Source organism: Ornithorhynchus anatinus, chromosome 5, assembly GCF_004115215.2.
Source record: "Ornithorhynchus anatinus isolate Pmale09 chromosome 5, mOrnAna1.pri.v4, whole genome shotgun sequence".
Classification (NCBI taxonomy): domain Eukaryota; kingdom Metazoa; phylum Chordata; class Mammalia; order Monotremata; family Ornithorhynchidae; genus Ornithorhynchus; species Ornithorhynchus anatinus.
In genome coordinates this window covers 92100199-92124123 of record NC_041732.1, presented here as the reverse complement: position 1 = coordinate 92124123, position 23925 = coordinate 92100199, and the positions used below count along the sequence as shown (strand labels likewise).

Below are 23925 nucleotides of genomic sequence, written 5' to 3'. Positions count from 1 at the left end.
CATCTGGAAAATGGAGATGAAGACTGTGAGCCCCATGTGGGACAACCTGATGACCTTGTATAGCGCTTAACAAATACCACCATTATTATTATTATTATTCTCTGTGCCTCAGTGACCTCATCTGTCAAATGGGGATGCAGACTGGGAGCCCCACGCGGGACAACCTGATGACCTTGTATCTATCCCAGTGCTTAGAACACTTCTGGGCACATAGTAAGAGCTTAACAAATACCATCATCATCATCATCATCATATGTACATGTCTATAATTCTATTTATTTATATATCAGTGCCTGTTTCCTTGTTTTGATGTCTGTCTAGTCCCTTTTAGACTGTAAACCAGGGACGGTCTCTGTTGCTGAATTGTACTTTCCAAGTGCTTAGTCCAGTGCTCTGCATAAGGGGTGGGGGGGGGGGAGAAAGGGGAAGGAAAGGGGAGAGGATGCGGGGGGAAGGAATGCGGGAAATAATAATAATAATAATAGCATTGATTAAGCACTTACTATATGCTAAGCAAAATTCTAAGCGCTGGGGTCGATCAGGTTGTCCCACGTGGGACTCCCAGTCTGCATCCCCATTTGACAGATGAGGTGACGGAGGCCCAGAGAAGCGAAGTGACTTGTCCAAAGTCACCCAGCTGTCAAGCGGAGAGGGCGGGATTTGAACCCACGACCTCTGACTCCCCAGTCTGCGGTCCGGACGCTGAGCCCCGCTGCTTCTGGGAGGGCGGGGTCGGCGATTAGGGGGTCGGGGGGAGAGGGTTGGGGGGGCCGCCCCCTTCGGGGACTCCGCCCCCCACATCTGACCCCGGCCCCGCCCCCCAGTGGAAAGAGCCCGGGCTGGGGAGTCAGAGGTCATGGGTTCGAATCCCGACTCTGCCGCTTGTCAGCTGTGAGACCGTGGGCCAGTCCCTTCGCTTCTCTGGGCCTCAATGACCTCATCTGTCAGATGGGGATTAACTGTGAGCCTCACGTGGGACCACCCGATGCCCCTGGATCTCCCCCAGCACTTAGAAGAGTGCTCTGCACAGAGTAAGCGCTTAACCAATACCAACGTTATGATTCTCTGGGCCTCAGTGACCTCATCTGGAAAATGGGGATTAACTGTGAGCCTCACGTGGGACCACCCGATGCCCCCGGATCTCCCTCAGCGCTTAGAACAGGGCTCTGCACAGAGTAAGCGCTTAACCAATGCCAACGTTATGATTCTCTGGGCCTCAATGACCTCATCTGTCAGATGGGGATTAACTGTGAGCCTCACGTGGGACCACCCGATGCCCCTGGATCTCCCCCAGCACTTAGAAGAGTGCTCTGCACAGAGTCAGCGTTTAACCAATACCGACAGGATTATTATTCTGATAATGATCTGAGCCCTGCCCCCGGGACTGGCCTCTAGACCCCCCAGGCTCAGGCCCCGCCCTCCCGGATCTGACCCCTCCCCCCAGGACCGGCCTCTCGTTCATTCCCAGCGCTCAGTCCGCTGCTCTGCACGTAGTAAGCGCTCGATAAATACTATTGAATGAGTGAGTGAACCTCCCCCAGGCCCCGCCCCCGGGCGGAGCGTGACGCAGAGGTTGCGGCGGGGGCGGGGGCGAGGGGAGGGGAGGGGAGGGAGGAGAGGGGAGGGAGGCGAGGGGAGGGAGGCGAGGGGAGGGAGGCGCGCCTCCGCCCCGCCGGCCGCCATGAAGATGTGGACCTCCGAGCACGTGTTCAGGTGAGCGGACCCCCGGACCTCTCCGTCCCCCCACCCCCGAGCGTAAGGCCGCGCCCGCCCGCCCAGCGCTCCGCCCCAGCCTTCGAGCTTCTCCATCCCCTCGCCCCTTCCTACCTCTCCTCCCTTCTCTCTTTCTACCACCCACCCCGCACGCTCCTCTCCCCCTTGGCCCACCTCCTCACCGTCCCCCGTTCTCGCCTATCCCGCCGTCGACCCCCGGCCCACGTCCTCCCGCCGTCCCGGAACGCCCTCCCTCCTCACCTCCGCCAAACTCATTCTCTTCCCCTCTTCAAAGCCCTATTTAAAGCTCACCTCCTCCAAGAGGCCTTCCCAGACTGAGCTCCCCCCTTTTCCCCTCTGCTCCCTCTACCCCCCTTCACCTCTCCGCAGCTAAACCCTCTTCTCCCCCCTTTCCCTCTCCCGTCCCACCCCCTCAGCACCGTACTCGTCCGCTCAACCGTCTATATCTTCATCACCCTATTTATTTTGTTCATGAGATGTACATCACCTTGATTCCATTTATCTGCCATTGTTTTAATGAGATGTTCATCCCCTCGATTCAGATTATTGCTAACCGTCTATATCTTCATCACCCTATTTATTTTGTTCATGAGATGTACATCACCTTGATTCCATTTAGCTGCCATTGTTTTAATGAGATGTTCATCCCCTCGATTCAGATTATTGCTAACTGTCTATATCTTTAATTCATTCAATAGTATTTATTGAGCGCTTACTATGTGCAGAGCACTGTACCAAGCGCTTGGAATGAACAAGTCGGCAACAGATAGACAGTCCCTGCCGTTTGACGGGCTTACAGTCTTCATCACCCTATTTATTTTGTTCATGAGATGTACATCACCTTGATTCCATTTATCTGCCATTGTTTTAATGAGATGTTCATCCCCTCGATTCTGATCATTGCTAACTGTCTATATCTTCATCACCCTATTTATTTTGTTCATGAGGTGTACATCACCTTGATTCCATTTAGCTGCCATTGTTTTAAGGAGATGTTCATCCCCTCGATTCTGATCATTGCTAACTGTCTATATCTTCATCACCCTATTTATTTTGTTCATGAGGTGTACATCACCTTGATTCCATTTAGCTGCCATTGTTTTAATGAGATGTTCATCCCCTCGATTCTAACTATTGCAATCGTTTTTGTCCGTCTCCCCCGATGAGACTGTCAGCCCGTCAAAGGGCAGGGACCGTCGCTATCTGTTACCGATTTGTCCGTTCCAAGCGCTCAGTCCAGTGCCGAATCGTCCATTCCGAGCGCTTAGTCCGGTGCTCTGCACATAGTAAGCGCTCCATAAATGCGATTGAAGGAATGCATTCAGTAGTATTTATTGAGTGAATTAATAGTAGTATATCCATTGAATGAATGAATCTGCCGTGTGACCTTGGGCCACCCCTCTCTCCCCCAGCGCTTAGAACAGTGCTGGGCACATAGTGCAAATATGTCCTATGGATATGTAATATATTATATGAATATGTGCAAATATGTACTTAACAAATACCACCATTATTATTATTAATCCCCATTCTATAGATGAGATAACTGAGGCCCAGAGAAGTGAAGTGATTTGGCTAAAGCTGAGAGGCGGCAGAGTGGGGATTAATAATAATAATACCCAGCGCATCATCGCTCACCGGACCTGTCAGGCAGCTAAACCGAACGGGTCCGAGTCCCAGGAGCAGGGATTCCCGGGATCCAGTGTGGGCCGGACACGGCAGACACACTGGTTTGGGACGCCCTCACCCCGCTTTCTTGACGGTGCCTGCCACGAAGTAATAATAATAATAATAATGGTATTTAAGTGCTTACAAAAGAACAAGTGACTAAAACTGAGTGGCCAGAATGGTAGGAAGACAACTAGGTGAGAACCATGTCAGTAAATATCGAGTTGATTTCCCAACTGATCTGCCCTGACGTTATTAATGATGTGTATGTAATAATGTTGGTATTTGCCAAGCTCTGAGGGGGATACAGAGTAATCAGGTTGTCCCAAGAGGGGCTCACTGTCTTCATCCCCATTTTACAGATGAGGTAACTGAGGCCCAGAGAAGTAAAGTGACTCGCCCCAAATCACACAGTTGACGAGTGGCGGAGTCAGGATTAGAACCCTTGACCTCTGACTCTCAAGACCGTGCGCTTTCCACTGAGCCATACTGCTAGGGATCGTTCTGCCCCTCAGCACTGGTGGGGTCTGAAACCCAGCGTCTCTAGCCGTAGTGCCCCGTTGACCCGTTGCTGTCGAACCGTTTGTTTTCAGGCTCATTTATCTTGTTTTGGGTTCTTATCATTTAATTTTCCTGATGTGTCTGTCCCCTGCTTTCCCAGTTCTTAGTTTGGGGAGCTCCGAGGGGCTAGGGAGCCTTTCAAATTTTCGCCCAAATATTTTTTTCCCAGTGTTTAACACCAAACTTTGCACGTAGTCCTAGGTGTATGATAAAGTGTATTCCTACTCCTTCGGCCCATTTAATAATAATGATGATGATGGCATTTGTTAAACGTTTACTGTATGCCAGGCACCGTACTACACACTGGGGTGGATACAAGAAAATCGGGTTGGACATAGTCCCTGTCCCACATGGGGCTCACCATCTCAATCCCCATTTTCGGATGAGGTAACTGAGGCCCAGAGAAGTGAAGTGACTTGCCCAAGGTCACACAGGAGACAAGTGGCACAGTTGGGATTAGAACCCATGACCTTCTGACTCCCAGACCCGTGTTCTATCCTCTATGCCATGGCACGGGTTTGGGCTCAGTTGGATGGCCTAGTGGCAAGAGCACGGGTTTGGGAGACAGAGGTTGTGGGTTCTAATCCCACACTTGTCTGCTGTGTGACTTTGGGCAAGTCATTTAACTTCTCTATGCCTCAGTTACGTCATCTGTAAAATGGGGATTAAGACCGTGAGCCCCACATGGGACAACCCGATGACCTGGTATCTACTCTGGTGCTTAGAACGGTGCTTGGCACATAGTAAGCGCTTAACAAATACCATAATTATTATTATTATTAGGAGGCTGCTCTGACTGAAAAGTCTATGGCAGAGAGGAGTGAGATAGGTCGGGGAAAGCGCTGCTCTGTGGAAGACTTGCCCACAGATAAAGATAATTCTGCATGGCACTTGAGCAAAGATTTGCAGAGATTTATTGCAGGATTACGCTGTTCCTGCTCTCTGACGGCTTCAGATAGAGTACATTCTTTTAAACTGGCTGTTTCACTCTTTTTGATTTTTAGGAAAATGTCTTTATGCATAGGTTAAGGTGTTTAGCAATGGTGTCTCTTGTTCCCCTGCCTGAGCCCAATCTGTAACCACCTGTAAGAGCCTGGGCTTCCGAATCAGAGGTCATGCGTTCGACTCCCGGCGCTGCCACTAGTCAGCTGTGTGACTGTAGAGAAGCAGCGTGGCTCAGTGGCAAGAGCCCGGGTTTGGGAGTCAGAGGTCGTGGGTTCGAATTCCGACTCTGCCACTTGTCAGCTGTGTGACTGTGGGCAAGTCACTTCACTTCTCTGTGCCTCGGTTCCCTCATCTGTAAAATGGGGATGAAGACTGCGAGCCCCACTTGGGACCACCTGATGACCCTGTTTCTAACCCAGCGCTTAGAACAGTGCTCTGCACAGAGTAAGCGCTTAACAAATATCAACATTATTAAGTCACTTAACTTCTCTGTGCCTCAGTTACCTCATCTGTAAAATGGGGATTAACTGTGAGCCTCACGTGGGACAACCTGATTACCCTGTAACTACGCCAGGGCTTAGAACAGTGCTCTGCACATAGTAAGCGCTTAACAAATACCAACATTATTAACTCGGCTAGGGTCTGGGGGCTGCCCATTTTAGAGGCCAGCAAAATTTTCAGCCCATTCTAGAACGCGGTTGCCACTCCACCACACGACTGCTCATGGGAGTCAGTCAATCAATCAGTGGTATTATCGAACCATTTCTCTGTGCAGGGCGCTGTATTAAACACCTCCGTCCTGTCCCACCGGCCCGTAACTTTGGCGCTATCCCTGACTCCTTTCTCTCGTTCAACCCACATGCTCAATCTATCACTAAATCCTGTTGGTTCCACCTTCACAACATAGCTAAAATCCACCCTTTCCTCTCCATCCAAACTGTTATCACCTTAATCTAAGTACGTATCCCATCCCTCCTTGATCATTGTATCAGCCTCCTCGCTGACCTCCCTGCCTCCTGTCTCTCCCCACCCCAGCCCATATTTCACTGTGCTGCCCGGATCATTCTTCTACAGACGTGTCCAGTCCGTGTTTCCCCACTCCTCAAGAATCTCTAGTGGTTTCCCATCCACCTTCACATCAAACAGAAACTCCTGACCATTGGCTTTAAAGCTCTCTATCACCTTGCTCCCTCCTACCTCACCTCGCTACTCCCCTACTACAACCCAGCCCGCACACTTTGCTCCTCTAATGCCAGCCTACTCACCATAACTTGATCTCGTCTGTCTCTCCGCAGACCTCTTGCCCACATCCTGCCTCTGGCCTGGAATGCTCTCCCTCTTCATATCTGCCAGACAATTATTCTCCACCCCCCCTTCAAAGCTTTATTGAAGGCACATCTCCAAGAGGCCTTCCCTAAGCCCTCGTTTCCTTTTCTTCCACTCCCTTCTGCATCACCCTGACTTGCTCCCTTTATTCATCCCCCTTCCCAGCCCCAAAGCACTCATGTACATATCTGTAATTTATTTATATTAATGTGTGTCACCCCCTCTAGGCTGTAAACTCGTCGTAGGCAGGGAATGTGTCTGCTATACTGTATTCTCCCGAGGGCTTAGTACAGTGCCTTGCACTCAGTGCTCAGTAAATATGATCGATTGACTGATTAGGAAAGTACAGTAGAGTAGGTAAGCACAATCCCTGCCTGAAAGCAGTTTAACAGTCTGTGGGGGAGAAGTAAATTACAGCTGGGTGAAGCTACGGAGTATAAGGCTGTTCATAGATATATTTTTATTACCTTATTTATTTTGTTAATGAGTTGTACATCCCCTTGATTCTATTTATCGTGATTGTTGTCTTGTTTTTGTTCATCTGTCTCCCCCGATTAGACTGTGAGCCCGTCATTGGGCAGGGATTGTCTCTATCTGTTGCCGAATTGTACATTCCAAGGACTTAGTACAGTGCTCTGTACATAGGAAGCTCTCAATAAATACTATGGAATGAAGGAATAAATGCAGTGGGAGTGGGGTGAGTATCAAAATGCTTGAGGTGCATGCATACCAACGTTTATCAACTACCCTTTTCCCTTCCCCTTCCCTGGTTGGGTGGGGAGGCGGACAAAAGAAGAAGAGAAGGAGGAAGGAAGGGCACAGCAAGGAGTGGAAAAAAGCCGATTTTAGCAGAAGGAGAGCAGAAAGAAGAGGTAAGAAGGTGGTGGGTAAGGGGTGAGTGATAATCAGCTCATCTTCAAGGGGTGAACCTTCTGACATGGACTTTCTTGGAAGGCTGAGAGTGGCATGGGGGCTCTGGGAGTCAGGGTGAGTCTGGATGGCTGTAGGATAGGCTTGCTTCCTATGTCGAGTCTCTAGGGAATTCTGTCCTCTATGTTGGTTATTCTAAGTAGGAGCTGCTTTGGTTATTTCAGTCATCACTTATAAAGAGTACATGGTGTGCTGCAAAGAGCACAGACATAGCAGTGAAATATTTAAGATAGCACAGTGGTCATCTGTGATGATTTGAAAGTGGCTGAAATTCTGCTGCAGAATTTGCCTCCTGTCACAATGCTATGAAGTACTGGGGATATATGATAAGGAAAAATCTGAACCTTAGCAATAATTTTTAGCCCCAAGTGTTTATGTTGCTTTTCAGTAAACTACAATAATTGGCTTTCTAAATTTGTGAATGACTCTACCAAATCCAATGTAGTTTAACCTGGAGTGAATTGTTTTCCAGGGACAAAGTCACTTTTATAACTTCTGGAAAATTGTTGTGGCAACTGGACTTGGAAATCAAGTTAATGGAGTTTGACAAACCTGAACTGTGCCTAATGGCTAGCATCTGTTTGTTCCCTGACTGGGAACTTCAGGGCTGCAGCTTCGTAGAGGTAGCTTGTTAAGACATGATACTGCTCAAGTAAGGTCTTTTTCTCACGGTAAACATCGGAAGTTCTGACGTAATGGCTGTATTTATTGGCTGCACCATCCACAATAATTCTCTTTATAGAAGGAGTTTACCGTTGATCAATTTTCCTTCTTGGCAACTGCAACGGGAGCAAAGTGGTGCCGCCTGGACATGCTATGTAAAAAAGAAAATATTTTATAAGAGGAGGTTTTAGGCACAATTCTGTGCCCCGTTTCCTGCTTACTGTCTGTCAGCACTCACATTCAGACAACAGCTAAATCCTGCTGATTCCCGGATCAGCTTCTTCCTCTCCAACCCAGCATTCATTATATCGTAGTTAGACTACTGTATTAATCTCCTCACTGGTCTCCCTGCTGCCAGCCTCCCCCCCCCGTCAGTCCATATCCCATGCGGCTCCCCGGATTCTCTTCCCAAAACGTTGTTCACCATATATTTCACCATTCCTCTAAAGCTTCCAGGAGCTGCGTATTTCCTTCCATGACAAGAAAAGTTCCTTACTGCTGGCTCCAGGGCTCTTCACCAGCTTTCTCCATCATCCGTATTAGCTATGTTCACCTACTTCTAATAATAATTATCATGGTACTTGTTAAGCACTTACTATGTGCCAAGCACTGTTCTAAGCTCTGGAGTAGATACGGATCAATCAGACGGGGGACAGTCCAATGTGTCCAACATGGGGCTCACACTCTTAATCCCCGTTTTTACAGAGGAGGTAACTGAGGCCCAGAGAAGTGAAGTGACTTGCCCAAGGTCACACAGCAGGTATATGGTAGTACAAGGATTAGAACCCAGGACCTTCTGACTCCCAGGCCCGTGCTCTATCTCAGGTCACGTTCTTTGCCCTTCAGTAGCTCGGTTTCTAACCGAACTTGCCTACTTCGCACCCTTGCTCGCTGCCCCGGCCTGGAGCTCTCTCCTCCACCAAATCTAACAGACCCCCACCCTCCCCATTTTTAAAGTCCTAAAATCCCCTCCAACAAGCTTTCCTCTTTTAATTCCCCACCTCTTGGGTTGTACGAACCCAGCAGCCACTTCTCAAGCTTAAATATTTATAAAAACACACACACACTCACAATTAGACTGTGAGCTCGTTGTTGGGCAGGGATTGTCTCTGTCTGTTGCCGAATTGGACACTCCAAGCGCTTAGTACGGTGCTGTGTACACAGTAAGTGCTCAATAAATACAAATGAATGAACAATTATATACCTATACTGTATAGATATATATAATTATATATCTATATATAGTTACATATTCACTTGTACATCAATTATTTATTCAGATCTTTCTTCCCAGCATGTTCATTTTACTCCATAGATGATGCTTGTTTTTCCTACTACTCCCACTGTTTGTAAATATTTCATATTTCTTCCCCATATTAGATTGAAAGCTTCTTCAGTTAATAGTCATTCTTATGTATTGAGCCCTTATCGTGTGCAGAGCACTATCCTCAGTGGTTGGGAGAGTACAGTAAGACTGAGTTGGTAGACATGTTTCCTGCCCACAGGGAGTTTACAGTCTAGAGGGGATGCGGACATTAAAATAAAGCACAGATATGTACATAAGGGCTGCGGGGGCTGGGGCTTCTTGTGGACGGGGAACCCGTTTGCATCTTTTGTCCTTTTCCAGTGTCTAGTACAGTACATTGCCCTCAGTAGCTACTTAATATATACTATTATTACTTATAAGTGAAAAGAGCGTGGGCATGGAAGTCAGTGGACCTGAGTTCTAATCCCGGTTCCAGCCACTTGCCTGCTGGGTGATGCTGGGTGAGTCACTGAAGTTCTCAGTGCCTCAGTTTTTCTCATCCTTAAAATGGGGACCACATACCTGTTCTCCTTCCTACTCAGGACTGTGAGTCCTGTGTGAAACCGGGACCGTGTCTAGCCTATCTTGTATCTACCCCAGTGTTTAATATAGTACTTGGCACATAGTAAGTGCTTAAGAAATGCCATATTATAATTGTTACTGTATTACGATACTTGGGATGTGTCCGCTTATCGTTATATTGTACTCTCCCAAACTGTTGGTACAATGCTCGGTATAAGTAAGCGTTCAATAAATATGATTGAATGAATGAATGCTGAATTTTAGAAAATGATTATTTCAAGGACTTCGGCCTAGAGCACAGTCCTGAGAGTCAGAAGGACCTGGGCTCTAATTCTGGCTTTGCCACCTGTCTGCTGGGTGACGCTGGGCAAGTCACTTGACTTCTCTGGGCCTCAGTTACCTCATCTGTAAAATGGGGATTAAGAGGGTGAGCCCCATGTGGGACAGTGACTGTTTCCAACTTGATTAGCTTGTATCTACTCCAGGACTTAGAACAGTGTTTGACACGTAGTAAGTGCTTAGCAAGTACTATTATTATTATTATTATTATTGGAAAGATCATGGCCTGGGAGTCAGAGAAACTGAGTTCTAATCCCAGCTCTGCCACTTATAATAATAATATTGTTGGTATTTGTTAAGTGCTTACTATGTGCCGAGCACTGTTCTAAGCGCTGGGGTAGGTATAGGGTAATCAGGTTGTCCCACATGAGTCTCACAGTCTTCATCTCCATTTTATAGATGAGGGAACTGAGGCACATAGAAGTAAAGCGATTTGCCCACCATCACACATCTGACAGGTGGCAGAGTTGGGATTCGAACCCACGACCTCTGGCTCCCAAGCCTGTGCTCTTTCCACTGAGCCGCGCTGCACTTTTCCACTGTGTGACTGTGGGCAAGTCATGTAACTTCTCTGGGCCTCAGTTCCCTCATCTGTAAAACGGGGATTAAGGCTGTGAGCCCCATTTGGGACATGGATGGGGTCCAATCTGATTAGCTTGTGTCTACTCCAGCCCCTAGTAGTGCTTGGCACATAGTAAGTGCTGAAAAAATATCATTTTAAAAAGCCAATTTTAGTGTAGAATCATTCCAGTGCTATAAATTTGAAATTATGTATTAGATATCTCATTAAATTGAAACTCTTCTTTATCTCCAACTACTCCAATTTGTGAAAATATTTAATTTAATAATAATTATAATTACCATGTACTTATTTTACAACTATATAGCATCGTCTCCATTCCAACTTATGCTCAGCTTTTGAGCTGCCCTATTATATTGATGGAGTGCCATCCTGGGTAACATTGGTTAATATGTTGCTTTGGGTTTAGGAGGAGATCTCTTGTTATAGTAACGAAAAGCTAGGTGGAAGAAATGGCTGTTGCTGATGTGCCTTTCAGTAATTTCAACATTTTCTTTAGCTCCTTAGAATTTACTGTAAACAGTCATCACCAATGTTACTGTGACCTACTTAACCAAGTTAATAGAAAAAGGGGGGTGATATGGAATAGTACAATACTTAATTATAATGATAATAATGATGGTATTTGTTAAGTGCTTACTATGTGCCAAGCACTGTTCTAAGTGCTGGCGTAGATACAAGGTATTCAGGTTATCCCACTTGGGGCTCACAGTCTTAATCCCCATTTTACAGTTAAGGTAACTGAGGCACAGAGAAGTTAAGTGACTTGCCCAAAGTCACACAGCTGATAAGTAGCAGAGCTGGGATTGGAACCCACGACCTCTGGCTCCCAAGCCCGTGCTCTTGGTATCCCTTTTTTAGTACCTCCATTCTTAAAATGAACATGTAATAATAATAATTATAAAATTATGGTATTTGTTAAGCATTGACTATCTGCCAGGAGCTGCACTAAGCACTAGGGTGGATGCAAGCAAATCAGGTTGGACACAGTCCCTGTCCCATGTGTGGGGCTCACAGTCTCTATGTCCATTTTACAGATGAGGTAACCGAGGCACAGAGAAGTGAAGTAACTTGCCCAAGGTCACACAGCAGACAAGTGGCAGAGCCAGGATTAGAGGCCTTACCTCCTCCAGGAGGCCTTCCCAGACTGAGCCCCCCTTTCCCTCTGCTCCTCCTCCCCTCTCCATTCCCCCCTCCCGCCCTCTGCTCTTCCCCCTTCCCCTCCCCTCAGCACTGTGCATATTTGTATATATCATTTATTACTCTATTCATTTTGTTAACGATGTGTATATTCTATTGTGTGATTCTATTTATCTTGATGATATCTACTCCAGGCTTCTTGTTTTGTTGAGAAGCCTGTTTTGAGAAGCAGCGTGGCTCAGTGGAAAGAGCCCGGGCTTGAGAGTTAGAGGTCATGGGTTCAAATCTCAGCTCTGCCAGTTGGCAGCTATGTGGTTGTGGGCAAGTCACTTAACTTCTCTGTGCCTCAGTTACCTCATCTGTAAAATGAGGATTAACTGTGAGCCTCATGTAGGACAACCTGATTAACCTGTATCTGCCCCAGCGCTTAGAATAGTGCTCTGCACATAGTAAGCGCTTAACAAATACCAACATTATTATTATTTTGTTTTGTTCTGTTTTGCTGTCTGTCTGCCCCGTTTAGACTGTGAGCCCGTTATGGGGCAGGGACTGTCTCTACCTGATGCCGAATTGTCCATTCCAAGCCCTTAGTTCCGTGCTCTGCACATAGTAAGCGCTCAATAAATACGATGGAATGAATGAATGAATGATCCCATGACTTTCTAACTCCCCAGCCCATGCTCTATCCACTCTGCCATGCTGCTTCTGTTTCCTTTTAATGTTGCACTTTGATAAAGGTGACTAAAGCTAACTGCTCGGTTTTCATGAAAATGCCTCAGTAAGTGATGACACAGTTAATTGGGGCTGTTGGCAACAGTGAATGTCTAAGACAAATGAAGTTGTTGGGTAAAATGTGAACCCAAACATGCTTAGTTCTTCCTCTTTATTTGCATTTTCCTAGCCATCCGTGGGATACCGTCATCAAAGCTGCTATGAGAAAATACCCAAATCCTATGAACCCCTGCGTGGTGGGAGTAGACGTGTTAGACAGATGTCTCGATAACCAGGGCCGACTACATAGTCACCGGCTTCTCAGCACCGAGTGGGGCTTGCCAGCTCTTGTGAAAGCGGTATGTTTTGCAAATGAACTCTTTTCTCCTGTGAGATCGGAATGGGTCATGCTACATGAAATTACTTGTTTTTTTAAGAAAGCAAGAGCGGTAAATGATCAATAATCTGGACATGATAAATTCGTGATTCTGGGAAATATATACATATATATATATATTATATAATACATGTATAATATATATTATATATATGCATATATATAATAAGTTTTTGAAATCCCAGTTTGCCTTCTACCTCTCTGACTGCCCTTCGGTTTTATATATAAGCTTATATATATATGTATATATATAATAATGTTGGTATTTATTAAGCATTTACTATGTGCAGAGCAATATTCTAAGTGCTGGGGTAGATACAGGGTAATCAGGTTGTCCCAAGTGAGGCTCACAGTTAACCCCCATTTTACAGATGAGGTAACTGAGGCACAGAAGTGAAGTGACTTGCCCACAGCCACACAGCTGACAAGTGGCAGAGCTGGGAATCGAACCCATGACCTCTGCCTCCGAAGCTCAGGCTCTTTCCACTGAGCCACGCTGCTATAACTTATATATATAAGTTGTTGAAATCACAACTCTTCCAAGCTTTTTAGATTCATTTTCTCTAATATTTTGTTGTATTTTCATCCTGATAGATTTTGGGAACCAGTAGGACTTTCACCTACATAAGAGAACACTCTGTTGTAGATCCAGTTGAAAAGAAGATGGAACTGTGTTCCACCAATGTAAGTAATGTGGCTAGAAAAGGGTTTGGGAATTTTTGTGATGGTGGGCCTATATTTTCATTTCCAGCATATCTTCTCATCAGAGGTTTTAAAGAGTAAACAATGGATGTATTGACTGTTTTAAAATTTGCTGAGGGAATAGTGTGGGTTGATACATTCTCTGAGAACAAATGGGCGGAAAATGCCAGCCTTTGGGTTTGGTTTTTGGAATTCTGGGCCTTGCAAAGGACTGTTGTGAAATTTTAGAACTGAATTGCTCAGAGCTTTACATCGGTGTTTCCTGGGGTGAAGCTGAAGAGTTACGGGGCATTACTCTCCACTCTGAGCTGGACTGATGCTGAGACTTGCAGTCTCAGCCAAGTGAAAGTGTTGGTATAGAAAAGAAAGGTTATCTTAATTTCAGGGCATAGCTCAAATTAGAGCTTCTAAGGCAGACATCGGGAGCCTTTCCCCGCAGAAACGTGATGGGCTGAAGGGGGGACTTGGGTGTGTAGGATCGCTGTTGCTGTAGTGTCCACTGCATGGCCCTTAAAGATAAACACCAATTATGTCCTTAATACCCAAATGAAGGTAGGAGCTGGGAGGACATCTACAGTGGTGGTGGTCCTGGGCAGAGCGACAGGGATATTGGAGCAGATATCTCCCTCACCAGATAGGCACACTTCCGGAACTGTCTAGACGGTGGTGTCATAGACTGTAAGCTCGTTGTGGGCAGGAATGTGTCTCATTATATTATACTCTCCCAACTACTTGGTAGAGTGCTTTGCACACAGTAAAGGCTCAATAAATGCAATTGAGTGAATGACTGAATTGACGGAGATGGTAAAGTTGTGAGAAAGAGAGGGTTTAGTAGGGGAAAATGAATGGTTCATCTTTGGACCTCTTAAATTTGAGGTGTTGGGAGGAACATGCAAGAGGAAATGTGAGATTGCATTTTAGATGAGAGGTCAGGCCTGGAGAGGAACAACTGGGCGTCATCCACCTAGAGGAGGTAGCTGAAGCCAGGTGAACGCTGAGCTCGCCGAGCGAGCGGGTGTAGAAAAAGGAGAGTCGGGAACGCAGAACAGAGCCTTGCAGGATGGGACTCCAATAGTTAAGGATGAGAGACAGAAGAAGAGCCAGCAAGCAAAACCGAGGGGCCGTCAGAGGGGTTGAAGGCAAACCGGGGTAGAATTGTGTCAGCAAAACCAAGGCCTGATGGGGGTGAACTTAAGAACTTTTTATACCCTCCTTAGCACTCATAAATCTACGTCTGCTTGGTTTCTTCATTTCACCCACTCTAGTGGTATTTTTTGGTTTGTCTCTCCAGTTAGAGTGTAGGCTCCTGTGGACAGGAAAAGTGTCACTTGGTTATTCTATACTCTCCAAATGCCTAGTATAGTGCACTGCATCAGATGGGGACTCCATAAATGCCAGTACGCTAGTATGCTAGGAGGAGAGGGAGGTCCACGGGGAGTATGAAGCAGGGAATGGTGATACTGATTCAGTCCACTCAGTAACCTCCAGTAGTTGCCCATCCTTCTCCTCATCAAAGAGAAACTCCTTACCATAGGCTTTAAAGCACTCAATCACCTTGCCCTCTCCTACCTTACCTCCCTGATTTTCTATTACAACCAGGCCTCACACTTGGTTCCTCTCATACCAACTACTCACTGTACCTCGATCACATCTATCTTGCCCCTGACCCCTCGCCCAATTGATTTTGCCAATGTATGTAAATTCTAAGGATGACTGTTGGGTGGTTTTGGCAGGATTGTAAGGAGTTCTTGGTGGGATTTTAGGAGAGTTTTGCATTGAAGGAGAGCTGGCCTAATAACAAAATAATAATAAGTAGTGTTTAAGTGTTTACTATGGGCCAAACACTATACTGAGTATTGGAGTAAATGCAAGATAATCATGTTGGACACAGTCCTTGAGGTGGACAAAAATGGGAGAGTTGATAGCTAGAAAGTTAGCTTGGGAGGAAAAAAGGGAGCATTCTGGGGAGTAGTGGGTGAAGAGAGCCAATGTGTAGGATGAGGACAATTAGTGGAGAGCCTCGAAGCTGATCATGAGGCATCAGGTTTTCAGAATAGATCCTAATATATAACATGTAAAACTCTGGGAAAACATACCGTTTGGTACAGCCATTCACAATACAGCTTCATTTTTAAGAAACACAACATGACTGCATCAGGCGGTATGCCGCCATTAGCTGCCCAGGAAGTAGAGAAAGTTGTTTGGATCGGGTTCCCAAAAATTGATGGCAAAGCTTCCAATTTTCAAGATATTGGGACAGATTTGTATTTGTAGATGTTATACTTTTGAAGGCTTACTGGCTTAACCAGAGCAATCTTTTCTAACATGGCTATATATTTAACAATGCAGTAACTTCAAATTGCATCAGGTAGGAATACTTAAAAACCTTAAAAAACCTGAACTTGTCTTTGAGTGAGGAAAAACAAAGTGTTTTCCTCCCTTTTGAAGAATGAGCGGTGGAATAGGGTGGAGTGACATCTCACCAGGGTTTGCAAGGGGATAACTGAAGAATAGTTTAAAGCAGCCTGCTGTTGGCATTCTACTGACAGCTTTTACAGTGGGAAAACTTAATGTTGGGATCTAGGATGGATAGAAAGAAGAAAGAAAACAGGAATGAATAAACATTCTGTCTGTCTTTTGATATGCGTAAAGTGTTCTTGCTTGGACAATGGATGCATGTTGTCGAGCTTTGGAAAATTATAAAGGAAGTGAAACTGAACCTCTTTTTATTTCTTATGTTCCCTTTTAAAGATCACACTCACAAATTTGATATCTGTTGATGAAAGATTAGTGTACACACCTCATCCTGAAAATCCTGAAATGTAAGTTCTTTCATTCATTTTGCCCTTGGTGTCGTAAGGATGAAGCTTGTGGTAGGACATCACATATCGTGAAATGTCATATAAGTTTATTTGCTTTGCTCTCTCATAGGACCGTGTTGACACAAGAGGCAGTTATCACTGTGAAAGGAATTAGCCTTGGCAGCTATTTGGAAAGTTTAATGGCAAATACCATTTCATCCAATGCCAAAAAGGTATGTTTTTGAAGCTGCGTCATGCCTTTGCTTGTGTCCTCAGTATCAAATCAAGCCAATACGGTTTTCAGTCACTGAAATTTTACTGACTTCAGTCCGATGAGTTACAGTTCCTGGAAAGTTCTTAACTTAGCTTTCTCTATTCTATTAGATTTTAGTTTTGTGTTTACCAGCTCAATGTCAGTAAAGTATTTTTGTGCTTTGAGGGGAGCCAGGCTGTGAGCAAAAGCACTTCGAGCTCTTGAAAAGAAAACTCTATAGTTTAAAAATCTGATTTCCTTAAAGAATAAAAATAACTTAGGAGGGCAGCTGAAATGTTGAGTTGAATTCATATTTCATTTATGAAAACAATGCAGCACTTTATTGATTTCAAATAGTTTTACTTTAATGGCATTAGTGCTGAGTCTCTGCCACTTGCTGTGTATTTTCTATATCTGCCTAATGTTGAAATAAGATGCTATTTAAGTTAAGGAAGAATTTAGACGTTCACCTGTTTTTCTGAAGAGAAAGAGCACATGTGTTTGATTATAGGTTTGTTTTGCACGAGCCGTGTAGTTTCAAATATGACGTGTTTGCAACGTAAAGTGGAGAGAGAGTACAGTCAGTTCTTTAATGGTGGGCGTTGCTCACTTGAAGAATATTAGGTTATAAGAGTCATCATTGCATTGTAGTACTTTTGCCATGTCTGATTCCCCCAAGAATATCTACAACTGTTTTTTCTAACACTGCATCATGATCTATTTGGACAAATGTGTGTTGTTGGAAAAACGTTCCCTAAGTCCTCCACAGCAGTCTAGCCAAAATGTAGAGTAAAAATATGCCTTATCATATTTTTCATTGAGCACTTACCATGTGCAGAGCACTGTACTAAGTGCTCGGGAAAGTATAATACAACAGAATTAGTAGACATGGTCCCTGCCCGTAACCAGCTTTCAGTCTATAATAGTAATACTAATAATAATAATGATATTTGTCAAGCACTGTTCTAAGCACCGGGGTAGTTAAAAGGGAATCAAGTTGTCCCATGTGAGGCTTACAGTCTTAATCCCCATTTAACAGATGAGATAACTGAGCCACAGAGAAGTTAAGTGACTTGCCCAAGGTCACACAGCAGACAAGTGGTGGAGCCAGGATTAGAACCCACGTCCTCTGACTCCCAAGCCCGTGCCGTTTCCACTAAGCCAAGCTGCTTCTCTAGAGAGTTTAGTCTAGAGAGTCTAGAGAGTTTACAGTCTGGAGAGCTTAGAGGCCAAACTGATTGCACCTAGCAAACAACTCACTGTGTTTTGAACCCAGCTCTCATCTTTCTGCCTTTACCCCATGTCAGGTCTCCCTTAGGATTGAGAAAGAAGGAGGTTAAAACACTGTTCTGGAGGCTGGAGTATAGATAATTTTATTCCAAAAGTAGCTTCCATTAGCTTTTCATCTGGGCCTCAGTATTGTCACGTTGGAAATTGGTGCCTGGAGATAGCAAAGAACAGTCGCAGGGTCATCCATTGAGTGAGCGGCAACGACGGGCCACTCTGACGTTTTGACTCCCTCTGAGACCACTTGTGTTCTGTGTCCTTTGCAGAATAGGACCCATGAGGCTCCTGGAGGCTAGAAGCTGCAAAGTACTACTTTTGGAAAATTCAGTCCCATATAAAATCATGTCTTCTGAATCATTATCAATAGAGATTAGATTCCCAAGGCCCGAGAGGCAGATGGGATTTGACAATCCTCTTGTCACAGAGATTTGGTCTCTCTTTTGAGTACCGGGCTGCAGGGGGACCAGGACTGATGTAACTCAGGCTCTGAACAGTGGATGGTTTTCAGAAGAGGTGCCCGGGAACCAGTTGCTAAACAGTGTCTGAAGGGGAAGATGTCGTGTTTACCAGGAGTCATAATATATAGCAAATTAGAAAAGCCATCCTTTACAGTTTCACCTGAATTCAGATCATCCCTTTCCTGGGGAAATTAGGAAGCTATAGTGATCAAGTTAACCCATAGAGGTGGGAAGGGATGAAACTTAGAGGAGCTAAATTAACTTTCATTGTCTCAGGCATTTCTTATGGAAGGCTAATAAAGAAAGTGTGTAGCGGAGTAGCTGTAATTTTCACAGGGAGACTTACGTATTTATGCTTTCTATTTCTTGAGAAGGAATAGAAGCGTAACTGTTTTTGGATCGGGGCAAGCCACTCCTCTTCTCTGCAAGGGGGTGTCCTTGACTGAACTTGTAGTCCCTTCTCTGGCACCTCAGGGGCTTTTTTTTTAGAACGTGACAGTTAAGTAAGAGCAGAAATGTGTGTTTTTGTGTTTGTACGTGTGTGGAGGGGACAGTGTATGTGTTGCTACCTCCTTTTAAAGAAGGAATTGGCAAGGGCCACTAGTCAGGAAGGCCCTTCTGTGGATCTTTGGACATTCGGCCTGCCGGGCAGTTGTCCCGCTTATTCCTCCTTGGCTCCGTTATTGTAGGAGAAAGTCAGTTGGAAGCTTTAGACTAGTTGGCGTGAGAGACCGCACTCTGACACCCAAATAGGTTGAAAACCTCTAGGGGTGAAGAGCCGGTATTCTGATCTGTTCACTGCTCCAGTTTACTGTAGGATCATTTTCTCATGCTAAATACAGTCTTAGTTACAGGTTCACTGGCTGCAAAATGACTGAAGAATTCTCATGTCCTGTTGTAAACTTTTTCTGTGTTACTCCAGGGGTGGGCTGCTATTGAGTGGATAATTCACAATTCTGAAAGTGCTATAAGCTAATCGGGGCTACGCCTGCAGTGAGCTCTAAGTGGTGGTAATTACAGTATTCAGTAACCTCGTGCAGCATGAATGTATGCATGGAGTGTTCTAGAGTAAAATAAACGATTTTGCATGTTGTGCGTGTGTGTGGGATAGTCATATTATCTCCCGTGCATTACAGGGTAAAATAATCTGCTTGGGTTTGTTCTTTCCATCTCTTCCCTTGTTTCAGGGCAGGATTTTTTTATTTGAGGGGAAGCATTTGAAAGGTCAGGTTTCAGTGTCATTCCTAAAGGTGATTCAGCCTTTGCAAGCTCCTTTAAATGTTTAATTACTTGTATAAGGTTCTTACATTTTAATTACTGTTTGATTCCAGTGTAATGAAGAGCACTTCGATACCAGTTTTCGATAGGACTGCAGACTTGTGTGTTTGGCAGAAATTTTTTGTTGGTGAAATGTCAGTCAATGTTTACACATCTGTTCTAGAATCAAGCATTTGTAGTTTACTTTCGGTCATTTAACTAATGCTACAGGAAAGAAGAAACTTGACTGATTCCTCATATTCTCTCTCACCAGAGTTACAAACAAATCCGCTCATTTAGCTCAATGGCTGCTATTAATAGTTTCCGGTTAATATTGATAGCCTCCAGTTTTCCCACATTTCCAGTTTATGGTGCACCTAGCTTTTTATCCTGAGGCTTACAGCAATGAGAAAGGAGTTAGTATCAGTGTTTTTGTTTTTTTTAGTCCAAAGCTTTATAGTGGTTTTGCATCCCTGAGGAACCTTCTTTATTTTCATTAGTAGGTCCAACTGGACCTTGTCATTTCCTGCCCTGAAACTTCACACCTGTAGTAATTAATTCTGAGCCTTGCTCTCAGAGCCTGAGCTTTCCAGGGTTAGTTTGTTTATGCTCAGCATGTGAGCACTTAATCTTATAAATCAACAAATGATGGGAGTGTGGTTTCAAAGCTTCCTCTGTAATTTTTTTCTTCAAACCACTTAGGCGTCTGGTTGTCAGAGGCCTTGTCTTTGGGGCAGCCTTGTCATCAAGTACCATCTCCTCTTTCCAGTATTCACAGATTTACTGCTGCGGTAAACACAGTAAATTTGCATGCTTGCTTGTGTATGTGCCTGCTAATAATAATAATGATAGTATTAAGTGCTGTGTGCCAAATATTTTCATAAGTGCAGGGTAAATACAAGATATTCAGGTTGGACACATGACACTGTGAGTGCATTTGCATGCAAATTGCCCTTTTAAGCATCCACTTGAAAAATCTGTTCTCTCTCAGATTCTGTTTTCATTACTTAGCGGAAATTCCCCTATTCCTTCTTTAAAGTGAGGAAAAAAAGTAGTGTATAGCTGTGATCTTCCTTTTACCCAGACAGGGCTTTGCATACAGTAAGTGCTCAATAAAAGCAATTGAATGAACAGACTTTGTTGTTTTGATATCTACCCTAGTGTCGTTTCTCAGATTTAGTAATAGGGTGTCTCAGTTTACCACTGTTGAAAAATTAACAGAGCACTACCGTAACATCGCTAACATCTTTAAAAAGTAAAAATGAAATTTAAAAAGGAGTAAATAGCCCTATCCAATAAAGAGGGATCATTAGGACCCAAGAACCAAGTGAACGGACGACTTCTTTCTCCATTATCAAGCATGCTTCCTCTCTGACCTTCTCTCCCTCTTCTACTCGGATGAGTTTTGGGTGCAGAGTCCCCCTGGGATGGGCCTAATCCATGTGCCAGATTCAGGCCCGTGTTATGCTATATTCATTTGGATAGATTAGACAGTCCTCAGGTAGGAATGAGAGGGAAGAGGCGCGGTGGCTCAAGCGTCATCACATACGACATGGTGATTGTCCCTTGGACAACTCCCACAGCGCTGGGGGAAGCAGGCTTGTATAGATAGACTGCGGTTTGACTCGGAACCACCTCCGATACTGTTTGGCCCTCGGTCGCCAGAGCTGGAGCCAGTCCTGGGTATGGCTGGAATTGGGATAGGGCAATTAGAGAAAGAATAGGCTTTCTCAGTGGGCACAGTTGTTCCTATGTAGCCAATTCAGATTACTGTATTGATTTGATCTCATAGCTGTCTTTATGCCGTCCAGTCTTTTTCTGCCTAGGATGACTATGTTTAATGGACTTTTCCATTTTTAGCCTGCCCCGCAGTCAGGGTTGAATCCTTACAGGTCCTTTTACTTTTCTCCTTTACTTGATTTTCTCAAGCCTTTGTCTAACACTCCTGATCCAGAAGACCGTTGTGGGCCGTTCCTACACTTAAGTTGGTATAGGTACTCTGATTTTCCTTTTGCTTTTTGACCCTTCTTTGGGTCTGAAGTTTTCTTTTGGTTCAAAAGTGTTTGAAACTAAAGAAAAAAATCCATTTATGAATATTACGATTTTTGTGAGCTGGAGAAGCTTATGCTTGAGGCGTCATTCACTAAGGCATGGAGTGAAAATATGTATTTCCATTAAATATTTACTCATCCTAAGGTTTTCTTTTTATGTAATTGTAACATAGCAAACATCCAACCCAAAAAGAATCTAAGATTTTATTATTTCCAAATTATATTCATAAAAAAGCTCTAAAAGCTCCATGCCTGGTAGAGCACTACTAATGTCTTCCTGTTGAAGAAACACCCCAAGGCACATTTTTGCAAATAATAATGCAAGTGGTCATTGATTATTCTGGGGGCTGATTATTCTGGGGGCAAGAGTGATTTCTGCTTAGCCTTAGTTCTCTTGAAGTGTCTGTTAATGTGGTGCTGCTTACATCCTTTCCCTGCACCATTCAAGGTTTTTCCTTTTTTTTTCAGTATAGCCCTTTATAATATCTTAAAAACATATTGCCTAAGATCCTGAGACTGAGGCAACAGAATTAAGAAGGGAGTCATAATGATACTTGTTAAGCACTTGCTGTGAGCTCAAGCACTGGGATAGATATAAGACAGTCAGATCAGACACAGTCTGGATTATGGTTGGGAAAGTTAGGAGGACAATATGTTATGGAAAATCTCAGTAACTTGGAATTCCAAGAGTCAAAACCATGGTGTTGGGATAAATATATTAAAAACAGTGATAGAAAAAGTAGTTTATCTTGCTATTGTTATGCAGTCCAATGATGCTCAGTTTAATTTCTTTTTACTCAGAGGAACTTCTTAGCAAATAAAGAGAATTCATCCCATTCATCCTAGAACATTTGATAAAGGCCCTTTTTGTGTTGTGTTGTTACTATTCCTCCTTTATTTACCTCAGTGTATAAATGAGTTTTAGGAAAGTAGATACAGCTGAAGTTAGGGAATTTTCAACTACATTAACGTTATCATGCAGTAATATTGTAATTAAGGGAGTTCTGGATTGCCAAGCCTTAAAATGTCCTTGCAGGAATAATAGTTGCCAGTTTTTATTTTGAGAGTAGGGGTGAAAAGGGCGTAGGAGGGAGCAGGCAGGATGATGTTTGGGAACGGCAGACAGATGGATTTGAAGAGCTAAGGGATCCTAAACCCTACTTGGGGTTTCGTCAGCCCTGACTTCATTGGTTCACGGGAAAGAAACTTTTGAGGGAAAAGGCTCCCATCCCCTCTCTGGTAGTATTGGATATGACAAATTTGGAGACAGAATGCAAACCGGAACATCTAAACGCACCTTGATAAAATCCCTTGAAGTGATTGCTAAACCTTATTACTCTAAGAATACTGTAAGTTATCCAGAATAAGTTGGAAAAGGATGGATTCTTGCAGGGAAGGACTGCTAATTGCAAAGGGGCTTAATATTTGAGCCGAAATTGAGCTAGAATGGAGTCTGACGGAGGAAACGCTGCAGAGTTTTGCCATTTGCACAAACTTAGGAACTTCACCCACTGGAAAGCGGTTTAATGTCGTTGTTTTTACTGACAGGGTCGAGATGCCCTGGAATGGGTGATCGGCAGACTTAATGCAGAGCTTGAGGATCTAGCAGCGGCACCAGCTTGAGACCATGAGACAAAGCGGCAGCAGCAGCAGCAGCTCTGGAGTGTCGTGGCCCGGAAACCTGGAGCAGCAATAAAGAGACCGTGTTTACAGGAATTCATTTTAACCACCCAGTCCATTTTGGTGGGAAACTCTAGTTGTATGTTTTGTTAGTCACATCATCAGCTACTAACACAGCCATAGATCTGTGGAAAAAAAAAAGTTAGGAAATGTAAACTTGCAATAAGACTTGTTGGCCCTGACGGGGGAGTGAATAGATCTCTTGGTGATGCTTTTTCAAGGGATTCCAGTTGTGGGAAGTGGGTAAGAGGGAGAGGTTTGATTTTCAAGAAAAATCTTCTGGCATTCCAGGTAGGTGAACTCACTTTTCTGACCATTTTAGAAGGCCAGAATGGGCAGTAGCCAAGAGTAAAGGGATGGCTTCCTCACATTATATCTCAAATGTCTAGACTGTGGGTCAAGATCTTCAGGCTTAGCGGAATCAGGGCTAGACGTTTCCCTGAAACGCAGCTGACATTTAAGATCTGGAATCTTAAAACATTATCTGGTTGGATCGAAGGAATATCGACAGAACCCTTGAGTGCTGAAAGAGAATGCTCTTCTTTAGTGTGCGGCACTTGAGGCCCACAGGTGCCCTGGTAGGAAAAGCCTGTCTCCCTGCTACCCTGCTTGCC

At 44.4% G+C, this 23925-nt stretch overlaps 1 protein-coding gene across 2 annotated transcripts; it reads left to right on the top strand.

Moving 5' to 3' along the window:
• The first annotated feature begins 1630 nt into the window (after positions 1–1630).
• PRELID3A (PRELI domain containing 3A) lies at positions 1631–23509 on the top strand. Of its 2 annotated transcripts, XM_029064443.1 has the most exons (7): positions 1631–1713; positions 12616–12784; positions 13417–13506; positions 16276–16346; positions 16456–16558; positions 19246–19333; positions 23180–23265. In XM_029064443.1, the coding sequence occupies exons 1-6, from the start codon at positions 1682–1684 to the stop codon at positions 19297–19299; spliced, it is 519 nt and encodes a 172-aa protein (XP_028920276.1). In that variant the 5' UTR covers positions 1631–1681; the 3' UTR covers positions 19300–19333; positions 23180–23265. The 2 variants fall into 2 exon arrangements, with proteins under 2 accessions (XP_028920276.1, XP_028920275.1); XM_029064442.2 differs by lacking the exon at positions 19246–19333 and having other exon boundaries at positions 23180–23509.
• Positions 23510–23925: the final 416 nt, after the last annotated feature.

Bases quoted from the DNA above. Each gene is read 5' to 3' on its own strand.
- PRELID3A (XM_029064442.2), top strand. From the start codon at position 1,682: ATGAAGATGTGGACCTCCGAGCACGTGTTCAG. The intron at 12,785-13,416 runs GTATGTTTTGCA...TCATCCTGATAG, and splicing joins TGCCAGCTCTTGTGAAAGCG to ATTTTGGGAACCAGTAGGAC. The intron at 16,347-16,455 runs GTAAGTTCTTTC...GCTCTCTCATAG, and splicing joins CATCCTGAAAATCCTGAAAT to GACCGTGTTGACACAAGAGG.